The 16,952-nt window shown below is 48.6% G+C and overlaps 1 protein-coding gene across 2 annotated transcripts in view; it reads left to right on the top strand.

Moving 5' to 3' along the window:
- Nucleotides 1-16,423, top strand: part of PEAK3 (PEAK family member 3) — a 46,623-nt gene extending 30,200 nt beyond the window's left edge. For both annotated transcript variants that reach the window (XM_086947203.1, XM_086947202.1), the window contains exons 2-3: nt 11,135-11,784; nt 13,060-16,423. In XM_086947203.1, the coding sequence (XP_086803329.1) occupies nt 11,135-11,784; nt 13,060-14,112 (1,703 nt within the window). In that variant the 3' untranslated portion in view covers nt 14,113-16,423. The remainder of the gene's footprint in view (nt 1-11,134; nt 11,785-13,059) is intronic.
- The last annotated feature ends 529 nt before the right edge of the window (nt 16,424-16,952 follow it).

Below are 16,952 nucleotides of genomic sequence, written 5' to 3'. Positions count from 1 at the left end.
TGATTGAATCAGAGTACCCTCTCCGACGGTGTCTGATTGGATAAGAGTACCCTCTCTGACGGTGTCTGATTGAATTAGAGTACCCTCTCCGACGGTGTCTGATTGAATCAGAGTGCCCACTCCGATGGTGTCTCTGATTGGATCATAGTACCCTCTCCGACGGTGTCTCTGATTGGATTAGAGTACCCTCTCCGACGGTGTCTGATTGAATCAAGTTCAAGTTCAAGTTCATGAATTTATATAGTGCACTACTCACCCAGGGGGTCTCAAGGCGCTTGGGGAAGGGGGGTTCAATTTTTGTCGAATAGCCAGGTTTTAAGTTCTTTTCTGAAGGAGATGTGGTTTTAGTAAGGCGGAGGTGAGTGGGGAGTGAGTTCCAGGTCTTGGCCGCCAGGAAGGAGAAGGATCAGAGTGCCCTCTCCGATGGTGTCTCTGATTGTTAAGAGTACCCTCTCCGACGGTGTCTCTGATTGGATCAGAGTACCCTCTCCGATGGTGTCTGATTGGATAAGAGTACCCACCACGACGGTGTCTGATTGGATCAGAGTACCCTCTCTGACGGTGTCTGATTGGATAAGAGTACCCTCTCCGACGGTGTCTGATTGAATTAGAGTATCCTCTCCGACGGTGTCTCTGATTGGATCAGAGTACCCTCTCCGATGGTGTCTGATTGGATAAGAGTACCCACCACGACGGTGTCTGATTGGATCAGAGTACCCTCTCTGACGGTGTCTGATTGGATAAGAGTACCCTCTCCGACAGTGTCTGATTGAATCAGAGTACCCTCTCTAACGGTGTCTGATTGGATCAGAGTACCCTCTCTGACGGTGTCTGATTGGATAAGAGTACCCTCTCTGACAGTGTCTGATTGAATCAGAGTACCCTCTCCGACTGTGTCTCTGATTGGATCAGAGTACACTCTCCGACTGTGTCTCTGATTGAATCAGAGTACCCTCTCTGACGGTGTCTGATTGAATCAGAGTACCCTCTCTGACGGTGTCTGATTGGATCAGAGTACCCTCTCCGACAGTGTCTGATTGGATCAGAGTACCCTCTCCGACGGTGTCTGATTGGATAAGAGTACCCTCTCCGACGGTGTCTGATTGAATCAGAGTACCCTCTCCGACGGTGTTTGATTGAATCAGAGTACCCTCTCCGACGGTGTCTCTGATTGGATGAGAGTACCCTCTCGAACAGTGTTTCTGATTGGATGAGAGTACCCTCTCCGATGGTGTCTCTGATTGGATCAGAGTACACTCTCCGACTGTGTCTCTGATTGGATCAGAGTACCCTCTCCGACGGTGTCTGATTGGATAAGAGTACCCTTTCCGACGGTGTCTGATTGAATCAGAGTACCCTCTCCGACGGTGTCTGATTGGATCAGAGTACCCTCCTCGACGGTGTCTGATTGAATTAGAGTACCCTCGCCGACCGTGTCTGATTGAATCAGAGTACCCTCTCCGACGGTGTCTGATTGGATAAGAGTACCCTCTCAGACGATGTCTGATTGAATTAGAGTACCCTCTCCGACGGTGTCTGATTGAATCAGAGTGCCCTCTCCGATGGTGTCTCTCATTGGATCAGAGTACCCTCTCCGACGGTGTCTCTGATTGGATTAGAGTACCCTCTCCGACGGTGTCTGATTGAATCAGAGTGCCCTCTCCGATGGTGTCTCTGATTGTTAAGAGTACCCTCTCCGACGGTGTCTCTGATTGGATCAGAGTACTCTCTCCAATGGTGTCTGATTGGATAAGAGTACCCACTCCGACGGTGTCTGATTGGATCAGAGTACCCTCTCTGCGGTGTCTGATTGGATAAGAGTACCCTCTCCGACGGTGTCTGATTGAATCAGAGTACCCTCTCCAACGGTGTCTGATTGGATCAGAGTACCCTCTCTGACGGTGTCTGATTGGATAAGAGTACCCTCTCCGACAGTGTCTGATTGAATCAGAGTACCCTCTCTAACGGTGTCTGATTGGATCAAAGTACCCTCTCTGACGGTGTCTGATTGGATAAGAGTACCCTCTCCGACAGTGTCTGATTGAATCAGAGTACCCTCTCCAACGGTGTTTGATTGGATCAGAGTACCCTCTCTGACGGTGTCTGATTGGATAAGAGTACCCTCTCCGACAGTGTCTGATTGAATCAGAGTACCCTCTCTGAAGGTGTCTGATTGGATAAGAGTACCCTCTCCGACAGTGTCTGATTGAATCAGAGTACCCTCTCTGACCGTGTCTGATTGGATCAGAGTACCCTCTCCGACGGTGTCTGATTGGATAAGAGTACCCTCTCCGACGGTGTCTGATTGGATCAGAGTACCCTCTCCGACGGTGTCTGATTGAATCAGAGTACCCTCCCCGACGGTGTTTGATTGAATCAGAGTACCCTCTCCGACGGTGTCTCTGATTGGATCAGAGTACCTTCTTGAACGGTGTCTCTGATTGGATGAGAGTACCCTCTCCGATGGTGTCTCCGATTGGATCAGAGTACACTCTCCGACTGTGTCTCTGATTGGATCAGAGTACCCTCTCCGACGGTGTCTGATTGGATAAGAGTACCCTCTCTGACAGTGTCTGATTGAATCAGAGTACCCTCTCCGACGGTGTCTGATTGGATCAGAGTACCCTCTCTGACGGTGTCTGATTGAATTAGAGTACCCTCTCCGACGGTGTCTGAATGAATCAGAGTGCCCTCTCCGATGGTGTCTCTGATTGGATCAGAGTACCCTCTCCGACGGTGTCTCTGATTGGATTAGAGTACCCTCTCCGATGGTGTCTGATTGAATCAGAGTGCCCTCTTCGATGGTGTCTCTGATTGTTAAGAGTACCCTCTCCGACGGTGTCTCTGATTGGATCAGAGTACCCTCTCTGACGGTGTCTGATTGGATAAGAGTACCCTCTCCGACAGTGTCTGATTGAATCAGAGTACCCTCTCTAACAGTGTCTGATTGGATCAAAGTACCTTCTCTGACGGTGTCTGATTGGATAAGAGTACCCTCTCCGACAGTGTCTGATTGAATCAGAGTACCCTCTCTGATGGTGTCTGATTGGATCAGAGTACCCTCTCTGACGGTGTCTGATTGGATAAGAGTACCCTCTCCGACGGTGTCTCTGATTGGATTAGAGTACCCTCTCCGGCGGTGTCTGATTGGAACAGAGTACCCTCTCCAACGGTGTCTGATTGGATCAGAGTACCCTCTCCGACGGTGTTTGATTGAATCAGAGTACCCTCTCCGACGGTGTCTCTGATTGGATCAGAGTACCCTCTCGAACGGTGTCTCTGATAGGATGAGAGTACCCTCTCCGATGGTGTCTCTGATTGGATCAGAGTATACTCTCCGACTGTGTCTTTGATTGGATCAGAGTACCCTCTCCGACGGTGTCTGATTGCATAAGAGTACCCTCTCCGACGGTGTCTGATTGATTCAGAGTAACCTCTCGGACGGTGTTTGATTGAATCAGAGTGCCCTCTCCGATGGTGTCTCTGATTGGATCAGAGTACCCTCTCCGACGGTATCTCCGATTGGATTTGATTACCCTCTCCGATGGTGTCTGATTGAATCAGAGTACCCTCTCCGATGGTGTCTGATTGGATGAGAGTACCCACTCCGACGGTGTCTGATTGGATCAGAGTACCCTCTCTGACGGTGTCTGATTGGATAAGAGTACCCTCTCCGACGGTGTCTGATTGAATCAGAGTACCTGTTAGACGGACCGGGAGGGTCGGCCGAGGATACGGGGAGAGGTCTCCGGGGAGAGCCGTCTCCAGCGATCGTACAGACAAGTAACTTCCCCCCCCACAGACGTACACCACACAAGGATAAGGTTCAACGATACTTTATAGCAATTCTTTAGGTACGGTAGAATGGTACAAGGAGGTCTGGACTCAGGGGTCCCCTCGATTCTGGTCTCTGGGTTGGGAAAAGGGTAGCGGGACAGTCTTGTTACCAATAGATGAAAATAGCTCTCAATCCTCGAGCTCGGCGTTCTAGATGATCGGGCCGCGGCGGAGCCAGCAGGTCCCGAGATGGACGGAAGAAGCGACGGTCCGCGGCGGAGCCAGCAGGTCCCGATGAAGATGGTAGTTACAACGGTCCGCGGCCACGCCAGCAGGTCCCGACGACGATGAAGGATTACGAAGGTTGCGGCAGCGCCAACAGGCAGGACGATGTGCGCAAGGCAGAGCTACGGCAGCGCCAGTAGTCCGTCAAGGATGAGTTCTTCTCTGCGTCTCTCGACTCCAAGATACAACTGCCTTCCTGCTCTGGGGCTGCCCCAGTTATAGGGCTGATGCCCTTTGATGTCCGGACCCTCGCACTTGGAGGTCGGGGGGTCCGGGATGAGGGAGTCCAGACACCCAGCAGGGGGGTGGAGCCAGCGCCCGGGGAGGTTGTGGGCGAGCGGCACCTGGCGGGGGAGAACCATCGACACCTCTTCCTCCCATTGACCTGCCAAGTAGTCCGCTCACCTCCTGGGTGGATGGTGGTGCCGGGATGTCTGAGGCCTGGCCAGGCCCAGGGTTGGGGTCGATCGGGGGCCACGCGGCCTCGTGGCGGAGTGTCCAAAGATGGCGCCCAGGCTGGGTGCGCGGGCCAGTAGTGGATCGGCCCCACGAGGTCGATATGTTCCGAGGCAAGGGTCCCGGAGGGGACGGAAAACGTGAAGTGGTGGTGGGTGACACTTGAGTGACCGGGCTCGGGCCTGGTCGGGTAGAGGGGGAGTGGCCCTTCATGTGGCCTGTCCAACAGTACCCTCTCCGACGGTGTCTCTGATTGGATCAGAGTACCCTCTCCGAAGTTGTCTCTGATTGGATCAGAGTACCCTCTCCGACGGTGTCTCTGTGATTGGATTAGAATACCCTCTCCGATGGTGTCTGATTGGATAAGAGTACCACCTCCGACGGTGTCTGATTGGATCAGAGTACCCTCTCTGACGGTGACTGATTGGATAAGAGTACCCTCTCCGACGGTGTCTGATTGAATCAGAGTACACTCTCCAGCGGTGTCTCTGATTGGATCAGAGTACCCTCTCCAACGGTGTCTGATTGGATAAGAGTACCCTCTCCAATGGTGTCTGATTGGATAAGAGTACCCTCTCCGACGGTGTCTCTGATTGGATCAGAGTACCCTCTCCGAAGGTGTCTGATTGGATCAGAGTACCCTCTCCAACGGTGTCTGATTGGATAAGAGTACCCTCTCCAACGGTGTCTGATTGAATCAGAGTACCCTCTCCAACGGTGTCTGATTGGATCAGAGTACCCTCTCCGATGGTGTCTGATTGGATGAGAGTACCCACTCCGACGGTGTCTGATTGGATCAGAGTACCCTCTCTGACGGTGTCTGATTGGATAAGAGTACCCTCTCCGACGGTGTCTGATTGAATCAGAGTACCCTCTCCGACGATGTCTCTGATTGGATCAGAGTACCCTCTCCGAAGTTGTCTCTGATTGGATCAGAGTACCCTCTCCGACTGTGTCTCTGATTGGATTAGAGTACCCTCTCCGATGGTGTCTGATTGGATAAGAGTACCCACTCCGACGGTGTCTGATTAGGATCAGAGTACCCTCTCTGACGGTGACTGATTGGATAAGAGTACCCTCTCCGACGGTGTCTGATTGAATCAGAGTACCCTCTCCAGCGGTGTCTCTGATTGGATCAGAGTACCCTCTCCAACGGTGTCTGTTTGGATAAGAGTACCCTCTCCAACGGTGTCTGATTGGATAAGAGTACCCTCTCCGACGGTGTCTCTGATTGGATCAGAGTACCCTCTCCAACGGTGTCTGATTGGATCAGAGTACCCTCTCCAACGGTGTCTGATTGGATAAGAGTACCCTCTCCGACGGTGTCTCTGATTGGATCAGAGTACCCTCTCCAACGGTGTCTGATTGGATCAGAGTACCCTCTCCTACGGTGTCTGATTGGATAAGAGTACCCTCTCCGACGGTGTCTGATTGGATAAGAGTACCCTCTCCGACGGTGTCTCTGATTGGATCAGAGTACCCTCTCCGAAGGTGTCTCTGATTGGATAAGAGTACCCTCTCCGACGGTGTCTCTGATTGGATCAGAGTACCCTCTCCGACGGTGTCTCTGATTGGATCAGAGTACCCTCTCCTACGGTGTCTGATTGGATAAGAGTACCCTCTCCGACGGTGTCTGATTGGATAAGTGTACCCTCTCCGACGGTGTCTCTGATTGGATCAGAGTACCCTCTCCGAAGGTGTCTCTGATTGGATAAGAGTACCCTCTCCGACGGTGTCTCTGATTGGATCAGAGTACCCTCTCCGACGGTGTCTCTGATTGGATCAGAGTACCCTCTCCGAAGGTGTCTCTGATTGGATCAGAGGGAGCTCTGTGATAGAAAGGGCTGGTCAGACGCTCAGACTCGGTCTCGATGGTAAGGGTTGGGGGACATGTCTGAAGATGTCTGTAGGCTGCTGTTGGTGTTGGGGATAGGAGAAAAGCGGTGGTCTATCACTGCATCTCATTGTTTTGGAAAGTCTGGTGCTATAATTGTGGATTTCTAAAACCCATGTAGGGTGACTTAATAACGACTTATCTATCTTTAAAGCACGCAGTACAGTATTTAGTGGAAAATTTGCATTCAAACAAGAGGATCCGCTGCCTCACGTACAAAGGCATTGTTGCTGCCTTCCTGAACTCAAACCCCCTATTTGCTATGTATTTGCGTGTTCTCCAAATTGCAAAGGTATTCGTGAACTACGATACATTGTGACACTCTTTGAAATGTGTCGATGCAGTTTCACAACAGCAGGGGTCGCGCAGCATGGAATGCCATGGGTGCCAAGGGAAGTGGTACCCATTGCGGAAGCGGAAGCTGCCCATGGGGGAGACCGTTCCTGGAACTGAAGAACAAGACTGCGATTACTGGCCAACCCGGGGTGCCTCTTTCCCAAGGTGCTGACTTTTGGGGGCATTGCAGCCACTGCCCGTTTAAACCCAGGGCCATTGTACCCCCACGCTGTGAATTCAGACTGTGAGGTGCAGGGGCGCGTATCTTCCTCTCGCAGCCATTCACAGCAGATCACACCCCACCTCTTGAATATTAATGAGGTATGAGTTCTGCGGCTCCCTAGGAGTAGCTCATTGGTGCTCGGCTGGATGACCGCTCTTAGCACAACACAAAGATTGGAATATTTCGGAGGGCAAATGGTGTGTAAACGCACCAATGCTACTCTGCGGTGCAACCCAGCCATTTGGTATATCTGGTACAAGATTCTCTGGCATGCTTTGGCCATGCTAATAGGTCTGGCTTTAATGTACATCACACCCTTCACTCGCTCCCCTATGATCACACAAGTGCCACCTACACTCACACAGAGGGTCCCTGGTCTCGCTCTCAGACACCATTACCTACTCTGCTTTTTATAAGCACCTCCTGCCCTAACGCCTTCAGGTACCCACTTTCTGATCCCCCACCTTGTAGGCACCTACTACATGCCCATCATGCACTCACCTCCTACAGACACCCTTGCACTCACAGAGACAGACCTTGCACTCACCCCCTAAAGGGGCCCAATACACTCACTGCATACAGACACTGTGTGTACACACACCCTAAAGGCACAACCTGCAATTACCCCTATAGGTTTCCCCTGTGCTCACACTTGCAGAAACCACCAGCATGCATACTCTGTACGTATCAATCTTCACTCACCCAGTGCAGGCACTGCTTACAGGCACATCCGGCACTAACTCCCCTGCCGGTACCCCCTGCACTCACAGAGGCATCGCAAACTCACACTGGCAACTCTTGCTGCCACCGCCTGCCGACACTCCACGCACTCACCTCCCTATTGGCACCTCCTGCTCACACTTACTCACACTGGCAAAAAAAATCCCTGCACACAATCAAGCATACCCATGTCCCTGCACTCACTTGCCATTCGTTATGGACACCACTTCACTCACCCCAGGCACTCTCACTCTGCAAGCAGCCCCTGCACGCACCCCCAGGCACCCTCTTCACTATCCCCTGTAGACACATTCTATGGTTGCGCCTGCACTTACGCAGGCACTAACTCCAAGCAGTCTTGCAAACTCTCTCACAGGCACACCCGCACTCACACCCATGCAAACAACTCCTACTGGAACCCCTGCACTCATCCCATGCACTCACACATAGGTGCCCCCTGCACTCACCAGACACTCACCCAACACGGGCACACCACAGAGCATGCTTGCAGGCAACCAATGCCCTTGACCTAAACAGGCACCTAGTGCAGTCACCCCAGTACAGCCACCCACTCTCATCCCTTAAATCACATCATGCACTCATTAACCACATGATACCCAGTACTCAACTTCTACAGACACCTCCATGCACACAGCCCACCCGCACTAACAGGCAACCCTTCTCTCACACCAGCACCCTTTTGCACATAATTAGACACCACCCAATACTCACACATGTCTGGTGGCTTAGTGGACTGCAGGGGCCTGTGTTTGCCCTCATGCTCACAGGTTCAAATCCTGGTGGGTCGACTCAACTTTTCATCCTTCTGAGCTCGATAAAATGAATACCATTGAGTTGGGTAACAATAAACGTCTGTTATTTTCAGCGCCAAGATAGCCTTGGGTGAATGTGCGCTTTACAAATCCACGTTATGTTATGTTACCCTGCACCTACACAGGCATGCCACACATTCTCACATGTCACCCAGCACCACACAGCTCACATACACACAGAGACTCTCCTGGTGTAAGACCCAGTTCTCTTGGTACACAGGGACAGCCAAGCAAGTGGCTGCGTCTTTGGCAGAGCCCGAGGTACAGAGGGATGGACAAAGATAGGGAGCTTCTGTACAGAGATGAGGTTGGGAGGGGGGTGAAGTGGTTGAACGGGAGAGACAGGGAGGTGAGATGGAAATAAAGCAGTGACATGCTGAGATGGGGGTGAGATGGTAAGTAACCAGTGACGTGCAGCGAGAGGAGCAATGTAGAAAAAGAGGGTAGTGATGTTTAGATGTTGCAGTCAGTGCAGCAAGGTTGTATGAGATGAGAGCGGTAGAGAGAGGTGGGGTACATATATGGATTTCAGAGAGAGATGTGAGGTAGAGAGGGGAGGTAAAGAGATTTAAGGGAGAGAGACAGGCATAGGTATATGGAGATTTTGATATAAGCAGAGAGATGCAAAGAGAGGGCTAAGTTAGAAGAGGTGAGATAAAGTAAAGAGAGATACTGGAGATAGAAATATATCTGTAGCAAAGAAAGGGAAGTTAAGGCTGATAGTGAAAGTTAATTACAGTAGTCTGGGAAAGTGGTTGAAAAGGTCGTGAGGTGGAGAGTACTTGATGACTGATGATGTAGAGAGATATGGGATACGACAAGATTGAGGGGGATGAGCGAGAGAGATGAGAAGTGAAATGTGAAGCAGAAAGAGATGGGAGAAGTAGAGAGAGGGGGGCGAGGGTGGTGATGTAAAGCATAAGGGGGTAGAAGGTAAACATAGAAGCAGGGAGAGTGGTACAGAGGCGTGATGTGAGGTAAGGAGCAAGGCATGATAGTGCAAGAGACTGGTGAGGAGAGGGCTGGATAGATAGAAGGTTAGAGCGTGGTGCAGTCTGGATATGTAGAAATATACTGAGCCAAAGGTAGACAGAGAGGGAGGGAGGTTGGGATAGAGAGGAGGAGTGGAGTGAAAGAGAAATCCCTTTGGGAGGTGGAGGCCCGAGCGATTGCCCGCTTTGCACCAGCCTTAAATGGCTCTGACCGCAGAGTTCTAATGCAATGGTGCATTCCATTGCAAATCAACATGGTGAAGGGGACAGTCCCGCTGATGCCCCCTGACTCTGTGGCCTGCTGGGTTTCGCACTTGCCATATTGCTATTCCTAATGCAAATTGCTAATTGCATATTGCAGTGCGCGTTCATGCATTGTGACTTACGACTCGACCTTCACTATTACTGCACATTTATGATTGTTGGCTTTGCCAAGGCAAATTCCTTTAATGCATCTGGCCCATTTGTTATCACCCAACTCTAATTATGGGCCTTGCTAGTTAAACAGGATTTTACTACTTACTATAGCTGAACGTCTACACTGAGGTGTACCATCTAACATTTGACTGCATTATTGTAATTCGCAACTACATGCATTGCGCATTTTTAGGATAAATGCTGAATGCGGTGATTTCCATTTCAAGTTGTTGGGTGTAAATTTTTGCCCAGTGGATATCCTCAAGATCTAGCTTGGATGCAGTCCTCGTGAAGTATCTTAGAACAGTGGAAATCCGAAAGCACTGTGAGAATAGACCTAGCGGCACCAAAAGGCGTCAACCAGCTGACGGAATTAAGGAGGGCCAGAAATAGTAGGCTGACTCCCTGAGTTACTGGTAACACCATGAGTTGTTGTGCTGATGATCAATGTTCAAGAATCAACTCTAGGCTAAACGAAGCAGGCCTAGAGTTGCCGCCTGCAACGTCCCTCATAGATTAAGATAGAAACAGACATGTAGATGTATGAACGCAGCTCTAAGCATGCTGGGAATTGTAGTCCCACATTAACAATGGGACAAGTGAAGCGGAAAATCACATCATACTTAGTACTGTTGGTTGGAAAAATAAGACTGAGTGAAAGTCACCCTTGTGGGGCTGTTTGACCCTGGAAGAGGTCATGGTGAAGCAGTGATCATTGGTTGTCAGTCACAGCATGTAAATAGGAGAGCACTTTAAGGGTGTTTATTGAAAACTATGGAGACCCAATTGTGTCTATTTCTGCTCTTTAACACCTTAGCTGCGTGTAAACATTCCTTCTCAGTGCTGCGCTGTCCATTGGACCCAGTGCTGAATGGACGTCCAATGGTCGTGCGCAGCACTGGGGAGGTAGCGCTGCTGACGACCATTGGCCGTCAGCAGCACTTAAGGGGTTAAGTTATGAAGATAGGGAATTATGGACACAAAGAACGGCCAGCAACAGGGTTTGATCTTCACAGACCAGTTAGGAGCGGGAAAGAGGCAAATGGGCTGAAATGATTGGATGCTGCAGGCCCAATCATAGAGATGTTAGAGGAAACTCACAATTTCTGTAAATATCCCATTTAAATTCATTCTGTACTGGCCCAGAAGTTGGACATTATTGATAATCTGACAGGATTCTGCTTTGTTGTTCTCATTGCAGGAGATGGATACTCTCTTGTCGTGCCTTCCAAAGGAAGTCGCTGCCTTCCTCCATCCCTCTGCTCCACGGGCACCTGCAGCCCCCGCCATCAGCAGAAGCCACCACCACTTCCACCGAAACAACTCATCCGTACCCGTTCACTACCCATCGTGAAGCCATGCTGCCACCAGATGTGGACCACACCGTATCCGGGTGGATCCTTCAGCAACCAGCACCACACCGGCATAGCAGGAGGCCACAACCCCCCGAGCAGTCCTCGATGCCGGGAGAAGGCATCGCTTGGCAGGAACCCACGGATCCCTAAGTCGCAAAGCATGGACAAAGATGCTCGCACAAGCTCACCGGACACAACGGTGGACCTAGAAAGTCTGTCCTTCACCACTACCGATGAGGAGCTTAGCGCCTTCTTCAAGGACTTGACAAATGGGGAGGAAGTGCACGACAAGCTGATAATGCATCACAGGACATCGCTCTGCCATTTCACAACTAGACTCCAGGAGATGTTGACTTCAGCAGATGGCAAGCTAAAGACAGCGCTGGCGTGGGCAGACTACAGGTTTCTGGACTCTGGGCCATGCTGTGAAGCAGGAGACGCCTGGTACTACCGGGTATGCCTGGCCGCAGATTCTCAAAACATTCTGGCTGCCAAGGTAAGTGTATTTAGACTACTACAAGCATCCTTAGAATGGTTACAGGCCTGAAGTCATCATGAAGAAGCAGTCATGCATTTACCACATCAAAGCCCTTTTATGTCACATTTTTTAACTGCTAGATATCATGTTTCTGAGCTCTTACGGTTTTGCAAAGATGATCCCTGATTCCAGATAGTTACATTAATTTGACCATTATCACAGTTTAGTCAAGTAGGAAATCAGGATTAGAACGCTGGTGCCCTGTATATTTATTTATTCTGCTAGCAAGACTCATTTTCTTAAAGCACAGCAAGAAAAGAAAATCCACCCAAAAATACAATCATGACAAACTCATCAATTGTGCCTTGTTGAATGTAGTTCTTCCACTCAACCCAACCAACCAAAGCCAAGAAATGAAAACCCACTGGACTATAAAAACCCATTCCCAAAATCAAACACCCTATGCCATCAAACCCATCACATTTATCCTAGGAAACACAACCAATCCAAACAAAATATAGCCAGCAAAACACATCTAACACAAGCCGTCCTTTCAATTACCTGCACTTAACCAACATACACTACCTATTTCTTCTACCCAGCCACCTTTCGCCACAGAAAAAAGTTTTACCTAAGAGTACGGGATAAGATGCAGTCTCTCTTACCAAAGGCAACTGTGATCTGTAATTCAAGGGACACAGTCCGAAGTGACTTTATGTGATCTCAACGTATCCACAATGAAAACTGTTCCAATCTCAACACCCTCTTTCGCGCCATACAACCAGGAAGTGCAATGTAACTAATCTGCTTATTTAACTACCCATACATCAGAAGTTCCGCACCCTCCAACTAAGCTTTCAAGTTCAAGACAACATTTCCAAGTAACTACATCAAACAAAACTAAAACAATTTCAATGGACTTGGTGGCTTTGGGATAACAAAGTACCAATCATCTAATCCTAACTCAACCCACACCAGCCCAACCCATTCAAAACACCAAGCCAACACCTGGTGCAGTGCATACCATCCACAGCTGGGGATGCAGTCCAACAAATCCATTGATTACACAGCCTTTAATACCCACTCATTCCCTGCACCAAACAAACCCCTCATTTAACAGAAACTATTAATAACAGAGAGAAATGAGTGAGTGAGAAGTGAGCACCACTTTCACATCTCATTGCCTTCTCTGTTGCATTGATTAAATATTGGTTTCTACACTCCACACATGTTAAGTGACTTGACTCAACCTATTTGACCATAATGACTGATCCCATTCTGTTTTATTTTCAGGTGCACAAGTTCGAGGACAAGTCAGAGGTCTCACTTCCGGAGCCTGTTGGCCTCTCCTTACAAAAAACAATCTCACCCCATTTTAACATCCAGGAGGTCAGCGACTGCTTCAGTGGAGATTTTTCAGTGGAGACACTCTTGCCAAATGATCAAAATGGCTTTGGGAGAGACATTACCTGGCCTATCAGCAACAAGTCCCCATGCCATGCCCAGATAGCCTTGACTCCCCAGGTCCCTTGTAAGACCCTTGCTGGTTTTCTGGTGGAGTATCAGGAAGTCCACGTTATGGAGCCCGATGAATATGAGCGCCTGGCATGCCTTCTTCTGCTACAGCTATGCAATGGGCTGGAGCACCTGAAGCTGCAAGGAATCACACACTGTGACCTCTGCCCTGAGAATCTACTCATCGTGGAAGACGCAGCCATCCAACGAGGACCATACAACCTACACGGAAAAAATAACCTTCCTCGTCTTGTCGTCAGCAACTTTTCCAAAGCAAAACGCACTGCTCAGTCTCTTTATCCACCGAACAATGCCTCGTCTTCAGAGCAGGCCAGACTGGCCCCAGAGCTACTTTTCACCATACAGTATAAGAAGGTAGATGAATTCCAGTTGGGCATCTTGATCTATGAGATTCTACACCAAGAAAACCCTTTTCAGGACTCCTCACAGCTCTTGGGTGAAGACTACAGCACGGCTGATCTGCCAGCAATTCCCAACTTGTCCTGTTACTCCCAGGGACTTCAACGCCTGGCGGCCCTGCTGCTCCACGCAGATCCTCGTGGAAGAATGTCAGTCACTCAAGCAAAAACCATCCTGGAAGTCTTACTGTGGGGCCCAAGTAGAGACCTTTTCCGGCAACACACCCTGGGGCCAGTATTACTTCAGAACTGGATTGAGGTGAAGCAAGCTCTGCTGATCATGAGGTTTGCTGAGAAGTCTATGGATGGAGAAGCAGCCAGAACCATTGAGGAGTGGCTGTGCTGCCAGTATTTTACACAAACAACTGACCATGCACTGCTCTATGCAGCAAGGATCTTATATGTTCTGTGATCTGAATATAGGACTTAGCACAATGCAAAAAATGTATGCATTATTGGTAGACTTTTGAGTTCACAAGTTTTTCCAACACTTTACAAAGTTGTATGTGTTACAAAAGCTGTTCATTAGGTTTTTTTGTTTCTAATGGTGTCACAAGCTGGTAAGATCCTACTGACTTTTCTGGGATTTACCTAGCGGAATGTGGGCCTTGTTTCTAACTTCAACATAGTGAAGAGTGAGGTTCTGTAGACACATTCGTCCTCGTAAAAGTTCTGTGTTTCTTCATATCTATGGGACATGGATCTTGTTGTCCGCAAAGCCCGCATAGCACAATTGACAGCGGCGGTCTCTCTCGTCTTTCCAGATCAGTCTGTGACACCCTTGCTCAATCTCTAGTCAGTAATCGCCGAAGCTTTACTTGAACAGCCACTTCCCTTCAACTGAGAATCTTCATTGTGACAAGATAGTCTGCTAGGGTGTACTTCCTGTTTAACATTCTGTAGATTTTTTTTCCTGTTTTCATGCTTGCTTCCCAGTGGGATGTAGATCTTTGTTTAGCCCTGTTTGCTAGCAGTTTCAAGTCGTGTGGTCTCAGGGTTCTCCTGGCCCTGGGGCATGCATCCCAGCCTTGTGTGCTTCTAGACATCTTCTCCAGATGTCAAGGAGTTTGGTGCCTCACTTTGCTTGGTCGGCTGGACTTTGAACAGAAAATCTTTGGTGTTCTTTTTTCCAGCTGTGTATCTGGAATGTTTATGTTTGTTTTTGTGCCATTAAGTGGTGAGTGTTATTTTTTTTCTGCCAGAAGGCTGGCAATGTGGGCACTTAAGTAAACCTTCAGCATTTATTGGCAGAATAGCAGGTGCATGGTTTTGATTTGGCCAATGTCTACGTGTGCAGTTTAAGGTGTAGGCAAGGCAACAGACTTCACTAGCAAGAGAAGATCTTGGTTGACAATTTCCAGGGTTTCATCGGAGGAGGGTGGGATTCAGATAATACAGTGCAATCTTTCTCTATCGCCTTCTTTTCCTTGTGATTGGATTAACCATTTTCAGAATTCGGTGTGGGTAACTTTGCCTTCAATTCAAACCAGGTGTTTTGTTTGTTCTTGTTATTTTATGATTGTGGTTTTGCTGTGGGTATTACTGAGATAGACGCTCTATTCAGGATATGTATATGGCCCGTGGTAGCATTTTATGTTACACCGAGTGCTGATTGCACTCTTCAGTAGGTGGAATAGTTTAGTTGTTTTCTTCTCACTTGCCAGGACTAGTGCCCTTTTATCTCTGATGCCACTTGACCATTTGGAGTTGTGCGGCAGGTTGTTTGATACATCTTTGTGGGCTGACACTAAAGGCCTTGGTGAGATGTGTCAGTATGTCATTGATGTCACCGTCTATCATCCAAGAGACAAATATGAACCATCCCAGTTATTATGGAAATTTAAACGAGAGAGGGAGAGGGAGGGAGAGAGAGGGAGAGAGAGTGAGAGAGAGGGAGAGAGAGTGTGTGTGTGTGTCCCTCTTTTATTTTGCACGAGGAGCTAGAGCTTGCTTATGTAGAAGATTATATCAATCCGCTCCCTTTGGTGCTCAGTCTGGAGTAATGACCACGCCCTGTTTAATACCGAAGTTATTGACAATTGGCTGTTTTGTGACAGGGGCAATTCAATTCCCTGGTTAGATTATATTAAGATGTGCACCACCCTAGGCAGGCAATTCATGTTTTTCAAACCTGAGAGTCTGCCATAAAAATTAAAAGTCTTCTGATTAAAAAATCTTGTATGGACCGGAATGTGGTGAGTTAGTTTAGACCCAGAACAAGGTATACACTTTAATCCAAACCGCACAAGGATTAGAGCCATATTTGGATGTTGTGTTCTTCTCTTCATATAGGACCCGTCTAACCAAATTTAGATTCTGGATTATTTCCTTTCCACTCAGGCAATTTGATTGCTCATCTATTCTTCTCTGCGCCTGCAAAGAAAGCTCACCGCCAAGTTTGCTCCACTTTGTATTTTTCTTCAGATTTATTCATCTTTTACTAAGCGGTTTTTAATCGACGACTAAGGGGTTTTGGTCTGATTAAATGTAGACTGGCTTTGCTGTATTTACAGAGGCTGAGCACACCTGCAATTTATGATAGTGTCAGGTTTTTTTTATTTCTATGTGTAAAAAATGAGAGGGGAAGGTCGATTTATGGGTTTCATTGTTATATACTTGTGATTTTATTTTTTATTCTATTTAACATCATGTGATATTTGTAATGTATTGCTTTTATGATCATTATATAATGTTTGAATAAAGTTTATCATATTAGACATACAGTAATGCCACAAATTACCCCAATTCAGAGCTGCTGGAATTGAAAGCCAATATATTTTTCCCTGCATAGGATTTGGTAGGTATTCCAATGAGAAATGTGTGCAGGGAACAGAAAACAAGGGATGCAAAATGATGTACCCTTAATTCAGGCTGTGAACTGCTGTTTGTGCTTGACTTAGCATTACTGAGACCCCTAAAGGGAGGGATTAGGCTTTTACTATAGGTTTTTAGGTCTCGCCTGAGCCAGCGCATGCGCTACTCTGCAAGACATTTAGTAAGTGGGTTTCAAAGTGCTACCAGAGGCTTTTGCTGGCCTCAAGCTTGCGGTTACGCGTGTGTGCACGTGCGCAGCCGCCATCTGCCTTTCTTTCATAGCTCATTAAGCCTTACAGCATGCTCCTCCACCCCCTTGCTCTCTGCTCTCACTACCCCCTACCACCCAGCCCTCCTCCTCCGTAGCAACCCCCTTCCCTGCCTAGCCTTTCCTCAGACCAGCGCATAAACACACATCCCGACCCCCTCCTGCACACA

This window comes from Lissotriton vulgaris, chromosome 12 (assembly GCF_964263255.1).
Source record: "Lissotriton vulgaris chromosome 12, aLisVul1.2, whole genome shotgun sequence".
NCBI lineage: Eukaryota > Metazoa > Chordata > Amphibia > Caudata > Salamandridae > Lissotriton > Lissotriton vulgaris.
This window is presented reverse-complemented; position numbering and strand designations above follow the sequence as displayed.